Here is a 17,974-nt window from a genome sequence, read left to right as displayed (position 1 = left end):
TGAATTCTGAAATATGATAAAGAAAGAAATAACTGATACCATGCTTCAGGGATAGTATGTTTCAAAAAACACAGTTCTTAAGAGATCTGTTCTTTGTCAAATAGGCTTTTGTATGATTTTAAAGAAACAATTTCCCTGATGAGTTTTCCACTTTATTCTCTTCAGCCTGTATCAAGCAACAACATGAAAACGAAGTCTTTCTTTCCTGCTGTGACATTAATGTATTTCTATTGGAGCATTTCTCATTCAGAATCACACCAGCACTGACAATTACTGTTTACAGAAGCACAAAATAAGCAACAAGGTGTAAATCAATTTTGAAGTAAAGCCTTCATAAAGAGACAGGCTGAGAATGCAGAGCTGTACTGATAAGGAGGGAGGCACGTGTGTCTCCTACCTAGAGCAGCTGACTTCATAGCACAAGTTATTTGCATGTATGCTATGACAGCATTGTCATTTCAGCTATCAAACACATGAAACCCCAAAGTTTTTGCATAATAAAAACTGCATAATTTTATATTTAACTACAAAGCTGGTGTTTTAACAGCAGGAATCTTACCTGGTTTTAGTAATAAATGCAAATATAAATTAGGACTAAAAAATGTCTGTATCTCACAAGAACAGAAACTGTAGTATTTCTTGGTTTACACCACGTAATATGCACATCTACGTAAAAGCCTGTCAATGTAATACACTTACTGCAAGTTTTAAGAATAAATTATTCTCTGAGAACTACAGTGACATCTAAAACCCAAGAATATTTTGTCAAAAAGGGAAAGCAAGAAAGATACTGCGTTGTTTTCAAATTTGTTTCACATTCGTATCTTTATTTGAGGAAATCTTATCTGATGACCCAGACCCCACAGTATAATTAATGTTAACGTGGGTAGATTACTTCTCCGTTGGTGAAGTAACACTATGGAAGTCCAGGAAATTAAAAGACAGAGGAGTTCTCACAGGACACTGCAAAGCCAAATGTCTTCACTTCTAAGCAAGCATAATTTTCTACACCTTTAATCACCCAGTTACTTTACCTCCAGAAAAAGTTGCCTCTATTTACTACAGAGAACAAGGAATAAAACTCTTGGCTTTTAAGAAACTGAAAACCTTTCCATGTCTCATCAAAATGAGGAGAAAATACAAAATTAGCTGAAAAATCAATATATACACCTATTCATACAGGAATATACCTGCATTATGATGTATGAACTCTAGACAGAACTGAATAGAAACAGAAAACCAACACATAAAAACAATAATACTGAAGGCAAAGAAGGAAATTCCTTTTATTCTATTCTAGCTTGCCTTTGCTTATTTTCCTTAAATGACTTTACATTTACATATTTCCCGTGTTCTAATTACATGTTTTTCACAGTTTATTCCCAGTCTGTCTTCTCAGAGGCAGTTCTTAATGATGTATCAACATAATGCAAAGGGAGTTTTGACCCTGAATTTGATTCAGTGCCTTCACCATCAAATCTATGGCAGCTCAGAGGAAAATTTTAATTAACAATTCTGAAAATCAGACCAGGCTGAATTTGAAACAGGTGTGCAAGGAAGAGAATTCTATATGTACTGCAGCTGTACACAATGTTTTACAGCAGCATAAAATAAGGCATAACTTCACTGAAGCACCTACAGAACACATGGAGAACCTGCCTTCAGGTCACTGTCTCAGGTGTTACAATCATCATCGCCTACTGTATTACTCATAGATGCAGCTGCTGCATCAGAAGTTACTCCAGGTTCTCCAGTTTAACTGTGTTACAGCCTAAGTTCAAATTCACATTGTCATACAGTTTTCTGCCAACTAAATAAGTTCCAGTTTTCCACAGCAAGGGGAAAAAAGCCCTGCAAAACTGATAGCATTTATGTTGTGGGTGAGGGGGAACACCCATGAGTGCTGGGATGAAAAATAGTGTTACGTTTTAACATTTCAACTTCTCTGCAGCAGGCAATAAATGATGAAGGTTTTAATGCAGTTATTAGAAATATTACATAAATCCAAATCCATAATCATATGGTAAATAGGAAAGACTGAGAAGTCAGACTCATTAAAATTTGAATTTTTGCCACTGACTTCACTGAGGCCAAAATATTCAAGAGATGCACAACTACGTTAAGATTTTCAACATTTTCCTCTGCTCTCTGACATCCAGGTTTTCCAAAAATAGAAACTGAGAAGGGCTCAAGTCAGTAATTCTCTTTATACTCACAGCAATATGTAAATGTATTAATCTGTATCAAAAATGTTTGTTGTGAGTTTACCTCATTCAAGCTTTTCAGTAGCTTTTCTCATTCTTTACTGCTGTGTGAAAAGGCAAATTTTGCAGGCAACTAACACGTACTAACTAATAATTCTATGAGACTGTTGTATTCTTCAAGGCAGTAAAACCAGAAAAACCACTGTTAAAAACTGAGTTAAAAGCAAACATAATCCCTCAGATGTTACAGAACTTTCAGTATAAGAAATTGTTTTCTGTTTTATTATTCTTTAAGATATAACTCTACATGATAGCAGTTAGCCAAACAGAGAGGAAAACACTGCCCTAGGTATTGCACTAGGGGCACAGAACAACGGCACACCAGCACAGCTAAGAATAGACAATTACCCTGGATTCTTTGGTTCACTGTCTCGTGAACTTCCTCCCTTCAGCTTTCTAACCAGCTTCTCACTGCTGCGTCTAATGGAAGCACGAAGTTTGCTAAAGGAACCACTGCGCTTTAAAGATCCAGTGCCATCCTGAAAAAAATTGAACAAATGTGAAACTGCAAGAGTTTATTGCCCACCCCCAAAACTTGGCTCAAAAGTATGTCATTGATGAATTAATTTTTTTTTTATTGCTATTCATATATACTTGGTACAATTACCTAAACACATAATACCATATAGCTACAACTTTACCAAAACAAATGGGTCCTTCCAAACTGTAACAAAAGATTTCTAAAATGGGAAGACATGCTCAAGCCATGATTCATAATAATTAATAAATCCCACTACAGTAGTCAAACAATTCACCATCACCACGTTAACATTTCATATGAGTGCATTGTGGTTAACAGAGTACAAGCCCCAAGCAAAAGCATTCCATCATCTAAGAAACTCTTTTATTCTTTCTAAACATCTACATTACTTGCAAACATGTTTAATTAATCGTAAAATCCTTAAACAAAAATATTTCTGATCAGAAACATATAAGGTTAAATTTCAGTGCTTCATTTTAACTCTCACCAAAGAAAAAGTAAAACACGATGAAATTAATTTTTCATACATTGCATTCATGTTTTACACTGCTGTGCTGATCCAAAGAAGCTTCCAACTGACCATAATTCTATTTTTAAATGTTTTACTCTTAAAAAAAACCCAACAGTTTAGTAAGATTAGAAGTGAACACTTCCTACTTCATAATAATTCTACGTGATTATGAAAGAAGAATTGTGAAAGAAGAAAGTAGAGTACTACTAAGCAGACAAAGACAGACGCCTGAGTTGGAGTGAGTTTATTAGAAGTTAGAAAGACAAATACACAAATCACTGAACACCAAGATTAGTAGAGAAAAGCATAATTGCCAAAATCTCACACAAAGACTAAACAGCAATGCTACTTTAGAATAACCATAAGTGAAGACATCCAGAGTTCCATATTGATGTTAACCAGGTAATAGGTCTCTAAATACATTTTAAAGCACTTGGAGAACATGCCTTACTGGTACGCGTTGTGTTTTGTTTTTCTCCTGTAAAGATCACCATCATGCCATTTCAATAATACCTTGTGTGATACTTTTAACTACCTTTTTTCCATAGTGAACAGCTACTTATAAGGTTCATTGTTACGCTTTTTTTTTTAAACTAATGTATTACACAGCAAATGGTTGTAGTAACATTTTGTATGACTAGATACATATCTGGCAAAGCTACACAGGTACAGAAATAGAAAACCAAAAAAAGACACCAGCACTGAAGGAATGGCCAGTTTACAGGGAAGTGTAGCTCTGACAAGAATCTTAAGGGGTTTGCTAAAATACAGCAGTCAGTACTGAAGAGAGAAGTTAAAGCTTGAAGATGGTGCACGCCCGTCATGCAGGAGACAGTATAAGAATCACAAAAGGCATCTAGGCCTGTCAGAAATGGAGAGAGAAAAACTGAATGAAACTGTTGGGAAAAAGTCAACAGTTTTCAATTTTGAACAGTTATCTTCACAGTATTTCTAGGTCACATCCCAAATATTTTTTCCAGAGTATTTGGGCTGCCCTTAAGTACAAAGTGCAGGCCCTTCGGTTACCAGAACGTACATCTTTGGCCAGTTTCACCTACGTCACTAATACGCGACTTACTAACAAGCATGAATGACGCTGTGCATTCTTTAAGTTAGAATTTGTATAAAATAAAACCACCTTTAAGAAGGGATAGCTTTAGTACTGCATTTTGTAAACAAAGAAAGGAATTTTTTTTCAGCTGACATTAACACAAAAACAAAGAAGAAAAAAAAAAAAAACAGAAGAAAGGAACAGAGCAAGGTGCATTCATTTCAGCTTTAACTTCTGTCAGGAATTTTCCTCGCAACAAAACTGCAAGAAGAAAGAGGTCTTCCCCTAACCTCCAGACAAAATTCTGTTCATTCCTTTAAAGAATTAAAATCCAACTGACCTCGCAAGTATTTTTTAAACATATCTGTGTGTATATATATATACATATATATATATTATACAAGTGGAAGCTTCTGTACATTCCTTAACGCAGTGAGCCAGCTGAAAGAATCCACCTTTAAATATAAGCTGTGGTTCCATTTGCATGCTCTCCGTTCTCAGTGTTAAGTACAGGAACCATTACTGATAGTCTTAAGATACTGGTTTTGAAAGCCTCTACCTATAGCAATTGGAATGAACAATAATTAAAATTATTTTTGAAAACGGCAAAACGCCTTGCTACCAAATGACTGGGAGATCAAAATCTAACCGAGTATTTATGTTTGAAACTAAAATGCATATATTATTGTTCACACTTTTAAAAAGAGACTTCAGCTTTGCAGAACTGAATGAATTGAAGTCTAAATTCCAGTTAGAAGCATTAGATCAGTTACAAGGCTAATTATTTCTATGGTTTTAAACCAGCTGATGCTCTAGTGGTGAGAAGGATCCAATGAACAAAGGCAAGACAAATTTGGTAGGTATAGAGTGTAACTTTTTTTATGCTAACGAGCACGTTAGGAATAAGCACACAAGCTTTTGAGTACTTCAAATACGAAATAAAAACATTGAACTTCCAAGTTAAACACTGCATGATTAACAAAATATCTTTAAAACATGAGCTTAGGATAAAAAAAGATTCCTAAATCCAATGTAAACAAGCAAACAAAAAAAATCTGAGATATCCATTTCTATGGCAAAGATTAATTGCCAATTTTTATGTCACTCAGAACGACAATCACCTTATTACTTTTGATTACACCTCCCACCATCATCATCTCCTGTACGGTGTAGTTGCTGCTCTGACTGTGGCACTTCTTATTGAAGAAGAGCAACTCTCATCAGCTACTCTACGGCAGTGAAATTAATTCCTTTTGTCCCACACCTGAAAGTGGACTGATGTGCCCAAAAGCTTGTCTTTTTGAAGCATACTATTTAGAATAATAAAAGATACTTGCTCACACTAAAAACGTGATCTTAAGCTGAACACTATCATACCAAGAAAATTTTTATCTGTCCACCAACTGGCTGCAAGATCAATTTAGAAAAAATTCCAATTACAGATACCCACTGTCATTTTTAATATACAAACATAATGAGGGATAAAAATCTTGGGATTTTTACCTTGCATTTTTAAGACAAAGTATTTCTTTGCATTTTCAAGTATCTCTTGTTGACTTTAAGGGATGGACTTTACAAGGAACATATAAATATGCACTGCACCACTTCACTTAGCACGTCCATTTTAATAGTTACTGACAGATTTACTTCAACAGGTACTTTAGTACTTTTTAGAAGAATGGAAGACATTACATCAAAGCATACAATGCTTAATAGGGACTACATTCCATATGGAAGTCACTTAATTACAATAAAACTTCCAACAAAATTTTTTCATTCAAGTTTGTTGCTTTACACACTCCACCTATTCTCTCTGACAGCCAAGAACACGAGTCAGCTTGAGCACTTGAGAAGAATTTAACAGGGAAAAGACAGGCCTCTCTTCAGGCTCCACACACAGCAGTATCTGCCTGATAATAGAATTCTACAATACTTTATGAATCAGAATATTTTGTCTGGAGGGAACATACAAGGGTAAAAAAGAAATCTACATGATATCACATGGAGGGAAGAAGAGCACTAAGATAGAAACACTGGCAGGGTAAAGGGAGAGAGTGTTGCCCACTTTATGTAAAATGTAATACAAAATACCTTCTCTTAAGAGGGGGAAAAAAAAGAAGTAGTGAAGCTAAGAATAAAGCAATGCTACTTTAGCACACTAAAAATGATTAAGTTTGTTTGCCTTGAGAGATCAAAATTTAATTTTTCAAATCAACAGTTTATCACTGAGTTTGATTCAAATATTGACCTAGAAATACTGTCTATTGCTTTTCCAGAAGGCCTTTTCAATGCAAAACCTGCATGCTTAATTAATGTCAATAACAGAAAAAAGTTTAATCCATTTAGAACATATAGTCATGCAAAGTACAGCGAAAATTAAGGGAGGAGTACAGTACACAGTTCCAATGCTGAATGGGCAAAATGAGAATTAAAAAAAGAGTTATCCAACCTTACTCTGGCATTATTAATGACGCAGTATTATTCACAATAGATGCTGATTGACTGTCTTGGCACTGAGAACACCAATGCCAAGAAAACAGTAATAAAGAGACAAAAGCAAAGATGGAAAGAACATTCTCCTTTAAGACTAAAGCATTATGTATTTTATCAACTTTTCTTTGGAATGCTAAACTTTGTCTCATGTAACTAAAAAAAAAAAAGAAAATAAAAAGATTGTATTGCAGGAGAAATGAAACTCTGGAACACTAAACATTGTGAAGTAGGCTACTTCCCCTCCCATAAAGCAAAAGCAGGCAACACCACTTTTAAAATCTAAGAGAACATTTTCAGCAGAATTGCAGCTGGGAGTTAGTTAACAGTGCAACATATATATCCCATCGCCAGCAACGGGACAAAGCACAGGAAAGCTAGTGACAGAAGCAAACAACTACGTAAGCCAATACGTGAGATCAATAACTGAAAGCTTGCCCTGTCTTTCAAATAAGGGAAAATGGTGAGAAAAACGTGTATGTTATCACATATACGTTCTTACTTTATGACAATCAGTGTTTTACAGTGAACCAGTATCACATGATGTTACTATCACACTGCAGTTACTACCACATTGTTACGTGATGGCACTACCTCTTAAAATGGGTTGTACAGCAGTCTGAAAAGTTACGTTCCTTCCTCTAAAAAGTTGGGTAAGGAGGAGGTAGGAATTATTTTAGTGTTAGACTGATCACTTTAGTTTACTCTGTAACTGCTAACACTTAACACATCTCTACAGCACATGTTCTTTGTGATTCCAACGGATACAGTATCTTTAAAGAAACATTTAAAATACGGGCAAATACGGCATCAAAAGGACAAAAGCAAAAGTAAGTTAATTGCCAGAGTATTTCTACCAGTAAAAAGAAACCACTGACAAGCAATTGTACACCAGACCATAACCAGGACACTCAATCAGCATTGAACAACTTCGAGTTAAATACAACTGCTTGGGATTCTTGAAGAAATTTCACCATTCAAGACAACAACAGAAAGGATGTTTTAAAATTTTAAAATATTACTTTTTTTTTACAATATGTTATAAAAACCAAAATGTTACTCTTCATTTCCTAATTGATTCTGCAAAATTACAAAATACAAAGTAGATCAACCGAGAAAATACTGAAAACAGGCTGGTGAATGGATAACCATGTTTGTGACGGTGGTAATTTATCTAGGCTATTTTCTTAACTGTGTACTGTACTTACCCCATTCCATTCTACGCTCATACTCACTTCCTCGCCTCCATCAGGACCACTCTCGTACTTTACCACATCAACATTGAGGCTTTCTCGGCTTCGCCTTTTCTCTATGCTCTCAGGGTCATTCAGCACCTCAGCAACTCTCTGTTTATGAACATTGTCAAGACCCTGAGAACCAGATAAAGCGGGAAAAGGTTTATTTTCTTACAAGCTGTATTCATCTACAGCTTACACACAATAACCCTATCAAGTCAAACCAACCCGTAACTCCATCACCCCAATTCTGCTTTCAAAGGGCGGCGGTTAAGATGAGTTGCTCTTTATACATTTCAGGAAACAACCCAGCATGAAGCAGACAGACAGTTTGAGAATTCCATGACTTGACATTCTTTTCCTCCTTCCCTGTCACTTGTCAAAGTCTCATGGTGTTCATGTCACTTACCTGAAGTCATTTGGCCACCAGCTTAATATTTAAGCAATTTATAGATCATGAACAGTCAATGCAATTCTCAGTTTTCCACCTATCAAATGGTGCTGTATTCACCCACCTCTGGAAAGAACGTTGCAGGTGTCTGAATATCTAATACCTAAGACACAGGTTGCGTTATTTAAAAATATTGACATATGATACTTGGCACAGTAGTGTAATTTATCCTTCAGGAATAAATCAAACAGAAAATAAGCTTATAATAGAACTGACTATACATATGGTCAATAAAATGTGTTTACCTTGTGTTAAAGAACGCTCATCAATTACCAAATAATACTTTAAATACCTGTGTGACAAATTCTTAAAGTCTACCACAACACAGAAAGTGAAAAATCACACCAAAATTCTACTTAAAAGTAAACTGCATGAATAAGAATGAAAGTTGTTTTAGTGGCATGGAGAAATCAGGTTCTTGGTTCCCATATGGCTGCTTTCCACTAACTGAAGAGCACAACAGCCCTCTGTGGAATGGAATTCTATACACGAAGAAGCATGAAACTAACATACGACGATCACACTTTCACTTCCATGTGGCTGTATGGTGCAGGAAAGTGGCTAAAGCTCTCTGACAGGAGAGAAGCGTAGGCCCAGAACAGTTTTTGCATCAATCCCTTTCGCAGCACAGAACACAAAAAGCATAAAACTGTTTAAAATCACCACACTAAGGAGGTGATGTATCACATACAGCCTCTAGGCTTTGTTCCAAAGCTATCGTCTCATTTACCACATATGTTAAAAAAAATAATTAATAATGGAGGGACAGGGAACTGCACTTTCCCAGTTTGTTTGATCCTGTCATGAAAGATGAAGAACAAAGAACTTGAGTGGTCTTAAAGTGGAGGACTGATGCTTTTCCACACCTGGGAACAAAAGTACCTCTTTGCTTTTAGCTCTAAAGGGGACGTGCATTAACCTTGTCTGTTCTCCTTTACTTGAATGGCCTAGAATAGGAAGGTAGTGTTAAATGCTACTAGTAAGACAGCACTGTTTCCTGCATGTCCCAATCTAGTGCTGTGTGTAATGGGATAGATTATGGTACAATGGTATAGATAGCATACGATGCTCCAACGCAAACCTGCAGCACGCTTAATAAAAATAAAGAGGCAGCAGCAAGCCTTCAGCAGGCTCTATGGAACATGGAGACAAGTAACGTTTTTTGCAGTGGTACTGGCAAGCCAGAGGTGGGCTGATTAAACAGCCAAATTCCCAAATAAAGTCCAAGCTTCACAGCAAAAATTTGAACTTGAAAAGCTGATGTTTTGTTTTGGCTTTTTTTATATACAAAAGGAAATAAATGTAACTACAAGCTAAAGCTAAGTGTTCTTCCAGTCGCCTTATTACTGTTGTATTATGCCAATTTATCCTGGTTGTATCTGATCACACTAAAAAATTATCACATGTAATGGCAACAGTAAAACTAAGAACCAAAGCGAATACGTTAAGGTGCAGGGCACGTTCATTTCATATTTTCGAATCGCATTTGAATGAGACGTGCTGAAAATGAACCTTCAGTGAAAGTATGTGAAAGTCATCCTCAGTAAAAGAAAGTATCTGTATCAACTATTCCCCCCACCTTTGAGTTTTTCTTGCTGAAGAACTTTTTCCCCAGATTCTTATTTTCTCCTTACCAGTTTCATTCCATTTATTTGGCAAACACGAGTTTTGTGTCTTTTCTTTGTGGAAGAAAGAACTTATGCCACCTTATATCACAGAGAACTCTTGATGAATTCACTAGAAGAGCATGAGGTTTACCAGGAACTTTTTTGCTCTGGCCTTTTTTTTTTTTTTCACCTGGCCTTGTACACTTTCCAAGGATGGGGCATCCACAACTTCTCTGGGCAACATGTTCCAGTGCCTCACCACCCTCAGAGTGAAGAAGTTCTTCCTTGGATCTAATCTAAACCTATCCTCTTTCACTTTAAAGCCATCACCCCTTGTCCTATCACTACAAGCTCACTGGTTTGCAAATAACAGAAACAGCAACTGATAAATTCATAATGGACTTCTGAAGGTCTGCAGGAGCCAGTCAGTTGTACGCAGAAACAGAACATTTGTAAGTTTGACAGCTCCTTATTAAAAGTAGAACAGTGTTACTGGCAAAGGAGATTATCAGCATAAACTCTCCATTTTCTCCTAGCTACTGTCTCCCAGGACATGGAGCCAATTGAGGACTGCTGGCTGACACTGTTTTCTGCTCTTCCATTTTCCACATAACTTCACCCTCAATTTGAATCATGCCCCCAGTACATGGTGCCACTGCCCTAGCAATTAACCAGTTTGCAAGTGTTAAGATGGTATCGGTTTATCACCAGTTCAAACTGAAATTAGAGGGCAACACCAGGCAACAGAAGCTGAATAGCTAAAAGTTCACACGTTCTGCATGTACAATAATCAAGTTGCAAATCTGCATGACCACGCTGCAGAAATATTAACGCAAATTTTCATACTCGCCTGTTTACGAGATCTCATTGCTGCCTCTTCTAATGTTTCAGCAGCTTCAAATTTGCCCTGTCGTCTGTAAAGTGCCCCAAGGTTCTTTAAGGTAGTTGTTACTGTTGGACTATTTAAAGAAAAGAAAAAGTGCATACATATACACATACATTAAACTTTTCTCAATTCACAAACCAATAAAAACTTAAATTAATATAGTATTTATCGTGGTTTTGATAATTATTTAATAAGCCTCTCTTGGAATATACTATACTGCGCTTAATGTACATGGAAAAATCTGTTAACCCCTTTCAAAGTGCATTAACGGCTCCCACTATGATTAGTCAACAGCCCTGAAAATGGACATTAGAGACATCTCGACGCCTCTAGACCTACCCAGGAAAAAACTGGAGTGCTATAGCCTTGTGTTTCACAGATGCTTTCTCAAGGTGAAAATTTAGCTCAATCAGAGCGTGTCCAACTGAATAATTGTGAAGCTTCCAGAAAATATGCCTACTCATGCATACAGTGACCATTACTGTAGCATGTGTTAGTCACAATACAAATTAACAGTTCCTTTCATCAGCTTTTATGTCACACCTATTTGCAGTTTCTATGCATTCGAACTGCGTTTGAACAACAAAGGAAAAGAAAAAATATCGCACATTCCATTAACAAGTCTCACACTCCAACAAGACGTTTTTGTTTCAATGATGCAACAAGAATTAGCTCAGCCACAGTATTGTTGCTTGAAGTTTTGCTCCAGTAACAGCAGAGAAAAGACTTCCTCATGCATTAGAATGAACTAGTACAAGAAAAATAAACCAATAAAATGTACTGCACCCAGAGTTCAGGATGGAGGGGGAAAAAAAGCAGATTTCAACAGTACAAAGGTTCTGCTGCTTGTTACAAGAATTCGAACACTGAAGAGACAAAAAACTCTCACTGAACATTATTAGTACTAGGTGCAGTTTTTTCCCTGACATTGTACTACCTATACATCAAAAAAAAAAAAGGCATCTAAGGAATGAAATTCAAGCAAACAAAAATTATTTCACCAAGTAAAATTCAAGCTGAAGTCCTTGTTTCTCTTTTTCCATTTTAAAGTACACATTTTCATTTTCACAGAAATATACTCTTCAAGCTTTAGAAACTCCAATAATGCTGAATTGTGGTAGTTTAAGTTTGCTTTCTTCTGCCAGCTAGAAAACTCAAGGCTCAGCTATTTGCACAGCCTCCTTTATGCTTCTGGCTCTCTGTAGAGGCCTTGCTGAGGCAAGGGGAGCACATACACTAACCAACGGTACAAAAAGAAAGAAAGGTGACCTGTGCTTCCACGTGAAGGACTGCCAAGAACACAACTGGTGAATTTTTATGTCACTTACTAGATCTAACCAGCCTAGATTAAAAGCAGCCTCGGGATTTGAAACCTGCTACTGTGTTCCTGACATCCAGTCTTGGGGCCTGAATTTTTGATGCTATAGTTTTTACAGTCCTAAGCAAATAGCTGGTTTGGCTTCATGGTTAAACATGCTTTAATCTGACATTTCTGGACACTGGGTCTTGCCACGTTGTTTGTACTGTGAAGAAATTACCCACCTGTCAACTTTGCAAGCTTTGTACCAGCCACCGTATTCTCCAAAAGATGTGCCATCTTTTTGCTTTCCCTAAAACAAAAGTAGCATTGAAGACAAATAACTGATTTGTAACTTAAATAGTAAAAGCTCCAAAAAAGATTTATGACAACGGCCTTACTTTGCATTCTTCCCTCTCTTCTGCATGCATCCAAATAGGCTTATTTTCATCTGATGAAAGAGAAGAAAACATTTTATAGAAGTACAAAACTATAAAAGTATTCGTTGTTTGATTTTCACTCTTCTGAAATGAAGTTGCGAACCAGAGAATTATACTATTACCACTACCAAAAAGCTTCCTGTCCATACTACAAGCAGTAGATAAATAAAACATGCACCACTTTTGTAGTTTTACAATTCTGTCTTATTTTCTTATCTGAACTTAGAAACAGGTACTTCTCAGAAGCTTTGAAGTCAGTGTATGCTGCCATTGATGTGTCAGGTGACTAGTTCTGTACCAGAAAACATGCACTTATTTCTTTTATCATGACAACTGTTTGACACCTACTAAGTAGTGCATATGCTACTGTCATAGAATGCAACGAAATTCTTCACTGTGATTTGTAGTTGATAAAATGCATTCAACTTCAATGCACAGCGTAATTTGCAATTTAAGGGTATTTTCCTCATTTTTGAAATGTATTAATGGAGGACTCACATCAACAATGTGTTTATTACATCACTAAAAATTCTGCACTGACTTCTTCCTGTGACTGGAACGTGACATACATTTTTCTGCCCCCATAAAAATACCAAAATTGGTTTTGGCCGGGCATGAGATAAATTATGCCAGAAACACAATCCATAAAACACAGAATCATAGAATGGTTAGGGGTGGAAAGGACCTCAAAGATCATCTAGTTCCAACCCCCCTGCCATGGGCAGGAAAACCCTCCACTACACCAGGTTGCCCAAAAAAAAAATGTGGAACGCTTCACGAATTTGCGTGTCATAAACCTACCAAGCCTGCCTCATGTAAGAAAAACTCTCCTTTCGAATCAAATGTTACTGCTGTACTTAAATGCTTTCTTATGATGAACATTCAACACATCTATAATATCACTTCTAAGTCTACCTCAAGCAGACAATGATTTTAATCAGGATACAAATCACGTCTACAGATTTTATCTCATAGCAATTATAAAAATAAAACACACATTCAGATCTAGAGACTACGCTTCTTACCATCTACGGAGCCAAATTCCCGTTCATGGGCACGAGTAAGAATCTCTTTGTATAAAGTTTCCGCTTGCTTAAATTTGCCCTGTTTTAGATAGCAGGATGCCTAAAAACAAAATACCCCCCAAAAGGTATCAGCACACTGTTTTGTTTAGCTTGATAAATAACAAATACAACGCACACTGAATAAAGATGCATTTCAATTCTTTTTCGTAGATTTGCTTACCAGGTTATTCTTTGTTTTTGCAACGTTTGGATCATCTGGTCCCAGCTTAGTTTGGTAAATCTCCAATGCCCTCTGATAGTAGTATTCAACCTCCTCATATTTACCCTGGTTCTGGCATAGTAAAGCCAAGTTGTTTAATTGTTTGGCAACATCAGGGTGATCTTTCCCCAGGACCTGAAAACGAAATACCTTGTATTAAAACATTCTCCAATCATCATATCAGGGTTTAGAAATGCATCATTTAGAAATACCCCATTAGTTTTTATTCCTCGTCAATTCAACATGAAGATGACAAAAGCAAAATTTGCATTTGAAAGATATGAAAATTATTCAATTCTATTACGAACTGAGAACGGGGCAGAAGAATCCATAACAGGAATAATGTAAGCAGTATGATAACATTATATGCAGCCTATTATATAAAGAAGCCTGAAGATGCAGACGTTCAGTCTCATGGACTAGAATAAACATTCACATAGAATAATCAACTTTTTAATCAATCAATTTTAATGATGGTTCATTTTTCATTCCAGTGCTCCTGTCAAATCAAAGACTACTTAACAATCAAAAGGGAAAGAAAAAGGTGAAGAAGGTAAACTACTAAACACAGAATTTAGAATATATCCAGAGTGCTCCAATGGGGCCATAAGACTACTGGAATTTACTACTGGTTTGAATTTTAGACACTGATAGCTACTACGGCATTGCTAACTCTGTGGTTTATCTGGAAGATCTACCCAACCAAAACATAAAAAAAAAAAGTGTTTAGCTTTGCCCTTTCCCTCAAAAAAAAAAAATCAATTTAAAGAATACAGCACCTTTTCTCTGATAATAAAAGAATACTCATACCTTTTCTCTGATTTCCAGAGCTCGCTTACACAATGGTTCAGCTTCTTTGTACTTTCCTCTTTTACCATAAAGTACTGCAAGATTGTTTAGAGTTGCTGCCACCTGTCAAGAGTAGAGAAATACTAATTACACTGGAATTTGCTGATACACGTATCTGACAAACACACACATCTGCAACGCACTGATGCTTTCAAATTTTCCATGCTCAGGGCAGACCTCTTAATTATTTCTTCATTTGCAAATTTCATTGCTGAATGCATAAACACATAAATGAGAAAAGAGAAAAACAAAATCAAATACTTTTGCTTCATTTGTGGAAATGTAATTTAGCGCATACATTTTCTTCATATGTTCTCCTCTTACAAAGCCACCTCTCAAATCTATACTCAGAGCTGCCCTGCTTCACACAGGCAAAATGAAGTGAGATATCACATTAATTTTAAACACTAAATACAAAAGCTTGATTTATGTTTCATTTAAAAGCAGCAGTAAAACAAATCAAAAGTACACCTTCAATCTGAGTTTAATAAAGTGATTTGAGTAAGCAAATTAAAAGTCTTTCTTCACAAATTAATTTCCCATAGAAAACCCATGCAACCCAAAAATCAAGTGTGTGCAAGTCATTTGTGGTGAAACAGCATTTGGATATAATGCTCAAAAGGTACATTAAATATTTAAGAGAAAATGAGCAATGTTACTTTGTGGCCTCCTACCTGTACTGTTTAGAGATAAGCCAGGTCTTAAAATCTTTCCTGTTGAGTTTAATATTAGAATGAGTTGAAAAAAATTCAGTGAAAAACACAACTAAATATATGATATTGCATGTATACAAACCGCTGGATGATCTTTGCCCAAAGTCTTTTCACGGATAGCCAAGGCATCATTCAGGAGATTTGCTGCATCTTTGTATTTGTTCTGGTCTCTAAATTTTAAACAGTCATAATTAATACTGAGGATTCAGAAAAGAAAGTCACAAAAACGAAGCTGACTTCAGTACTGGCCTAAAGACACTAGTACAAAACAAGAGTAATTCAGAATACATTCAGAAAACAGGAAACAAAAACCTGAAGCCTGTAACTGTTAAGTAATTTGCTGGTTGAGGACTAGCATGTACTACTTTTACATTCCTCTCCAATTTATACCTCTAGATTATATGTAAATGAGTAATCAAGACATGCTCCCTCAGTAGAAATACACACCAGAAAAAAAGTATGAAAAATAGCTTCACTCCCAAAACAAAGGCATAGGCAAAAACACAGCAGCTTGACTTTTAGTACAGGGAGACATATTGCAGGACCCTCTTGAGGGTTTTAGTAAAAAACAGGGAATGGAAAATAACACAACAGTCAAAAAATATTAGTCTGAACATTAACAAGTTATAGCCAAATACTATTTATTTAACAAATATTAATCTATGTCAGTATACAAACCTGTACACCAAAGCAAGAATGTTCAACATAGTGGCAACATCAGGATGATCATGACCCGAAGTCTTCTCCAGATCTTCGAGCGCTTGCTTACAGAGAGGTACAGCAACCTCATATCTACCTTGGGAAGCGTACTGAATAACAAGGTTATGAAGGGTCCTTAACCTTGCTGGAATTTCATAGCCACCTTGTTGGGCAGCAGCTGCTGCACTGCTATGCTGCTGTTGAACTGAAAGAAATCCACAAGGTTTCAAGTTGTTTAAAAGATGATTGTAATTAAAACATCTAATACTACTGCTCGATGACACAAAATGAGACTCATTTAATTTTACTTCTTCAATACAAAACATTAGTACTAGGACATACTTCACAGCAGTCGTGCTGTCTTGAATAGTGACAGTGAAAACATAACCATTTTATTCTTCATACTCTGTCTAGTGTTGTAGCAATATTATTTTACACTTCTATTAGCTCAAAGGGCCAAATGTAACAAACCAATGAAGAAAGTAGGAAACTCTTTCAGCTCGGCAAATCATTGACAATTCTCAAGATTATATCATAATTTTGCACTTACAAACATCAATGTTTCCCTATGGAAACGAACATTAACATATATAAGCCAAAGACCTGCAGAAATGCTCACGATTTGTCCTTTTCCCTGTATTTTCCTTCTCTAAACACACGTATTTTTTTTCTTTCGCTTCGTTTGCTATAGCAAGGAATACTTAAGGCTGGCACATAAAGGATTAAAACACCTTGGATGCCACAAATAGAAAAGGCACCAAGTTATAAAAGCCATCGTCAGCCTTTAGGTTTTACTTACTAACACTCAGGCTTAGCCACTTATTTTCCAGTAGCTCCTAACCTTTGGTTGTTGCAAACTCCACCCTCCCACCTCCACCCAAAAATCTACTACCTCATTTCTCTTCACCTGGGTGATTTCTGGGAAGATTGAGAAAATTACCTCTTACTCATTTTCATTAAACTCTAGACAACATACAGGATAAGGGCTCCAGCCATGGGCCTGACTTTCTCCTCTCCTTTCTATTAAGCAAAAAAAACACTCTCACAGCAAGTGGGAGCATTTTTATGTCCATGGAATCATCCAGTTCCAAGCCTACACCCACAATCACTGCCTACCAAAGCACTGAAGCATTCCAGTATTTTTCCTAGAGGTCAAGGAAATTACTGAAATATCAACTTTGTCTTTTGTAAAGCAAAATAAGGTAGATGAAGGTATACAGACAGCTTTGTTATTCGACTTTCCTCTATGAAATTCTAGGGAAGGAACGATGAGCTCAGGATGGCGTCCATGGTCACCACTAACCTAAGCAAAACTCTTCAAGTCTTCCTTCCCTTGCCAGTTATGGATAGCATTACCGTGCTATCACACATGCAGGACACTCGCGTACATGCCCGTAAAGGAAACTCCAAACTGCTCATTACAAAGGTGGGACTCTCCACACAATTTTTTCTGAAGTCATTTGCCTACTAAGAACCATTATACTACTAGCACACTGCATATACACTACGACATCCATAGCTTGCATAGTGTAAGCTTTACACTCATACAAAAAATACAACATTTCACAAATCAAGGCTTATCTGTTAACAACTTCTTTCAATCATGCTACAAAACGTCTACCTTAAACTTCACTGCATATTCATCAGTCCTTCTGACCTGAAGACAATACTCCTAGAATGAGCAGTAAAACTAAAGACAACCACCTTAGGAAAGAA

General features: G+C 36.4%; 1 protein-coding gene across 2 annotated transcripts in view; it reads right to left on the bottom strand.

Annotated features, from left to right (window-relative positions):
- The window catches only part of KLC1 (kinesin light chain 1), a 50,468-nt gene that overhangs the window by 3,676 nt on the left and 28,818 nt on the right, over positions 1-17,974 (bottom strand). The window contains exons 5-14 of one of the 2 annotated variants that reach the window (XM_086612810.1): positions 16,238-16,463; positions 15,642-15,729; positions 14,808-14,909; positions 13,959-14,132; positions 13,739-13,838; positions 12,675-12,724; positions 12,519-12,586; positions 10,941-11,049; positions 8,006-8,167; positions 2,613-2,743 (exon numbers count right to left, since the gene is read on the bottom strand). In XM_086612810.1, coding sequence (XP_086468936.1) covers positions 2,613-2,743; positions 8,006-8,167; positions 10,941-11,049; positions 12,519-12,586; positions 12,675-12,724; positions 13,739-13,838; positions 13,959-14,132; positions 14,808-14,909; positions 15,642-15,729; positions 16,238-16,463 — 1,210 coding nt within the window. The remainder of the gene's footprint in view (positions 1-2,612; positions 2,744-8,005; positions 8,168-10,940; positions 11,050-12,518; positions 12,587-12,674; positions 12,725-13,738; positions 13,839-13,958; positions 14,133-14,807; positions 14,910-15,641; positions 15,730-16,237; positions 16,464-17,974) is intronic. The other variant, XM_086612811.1, reaches the window with a different exon arrangement.

The sequence above is a fragment of the Tauraco erythrolophus genome, chromosome 6, assembly GCF_009769465.1.
Source record: "Tauraco erythrolophus isolate bTauEry1 chromosome 6, bTauEry1.pri, whole genome shotgun sequence".
Taxonomy (NCBI): domain Eukaryota; kingdom Metazoa; phylum Chordata; class Aves; order Musophagiformes; family Musophagidae; genus Tauraco; species Tauraco erythrolophus.
The sequence above is the reverse complement of the archived record's forward strand: the minus strand, read 5'-3'. Positions and strand labels throughout refer to the sequence as shown.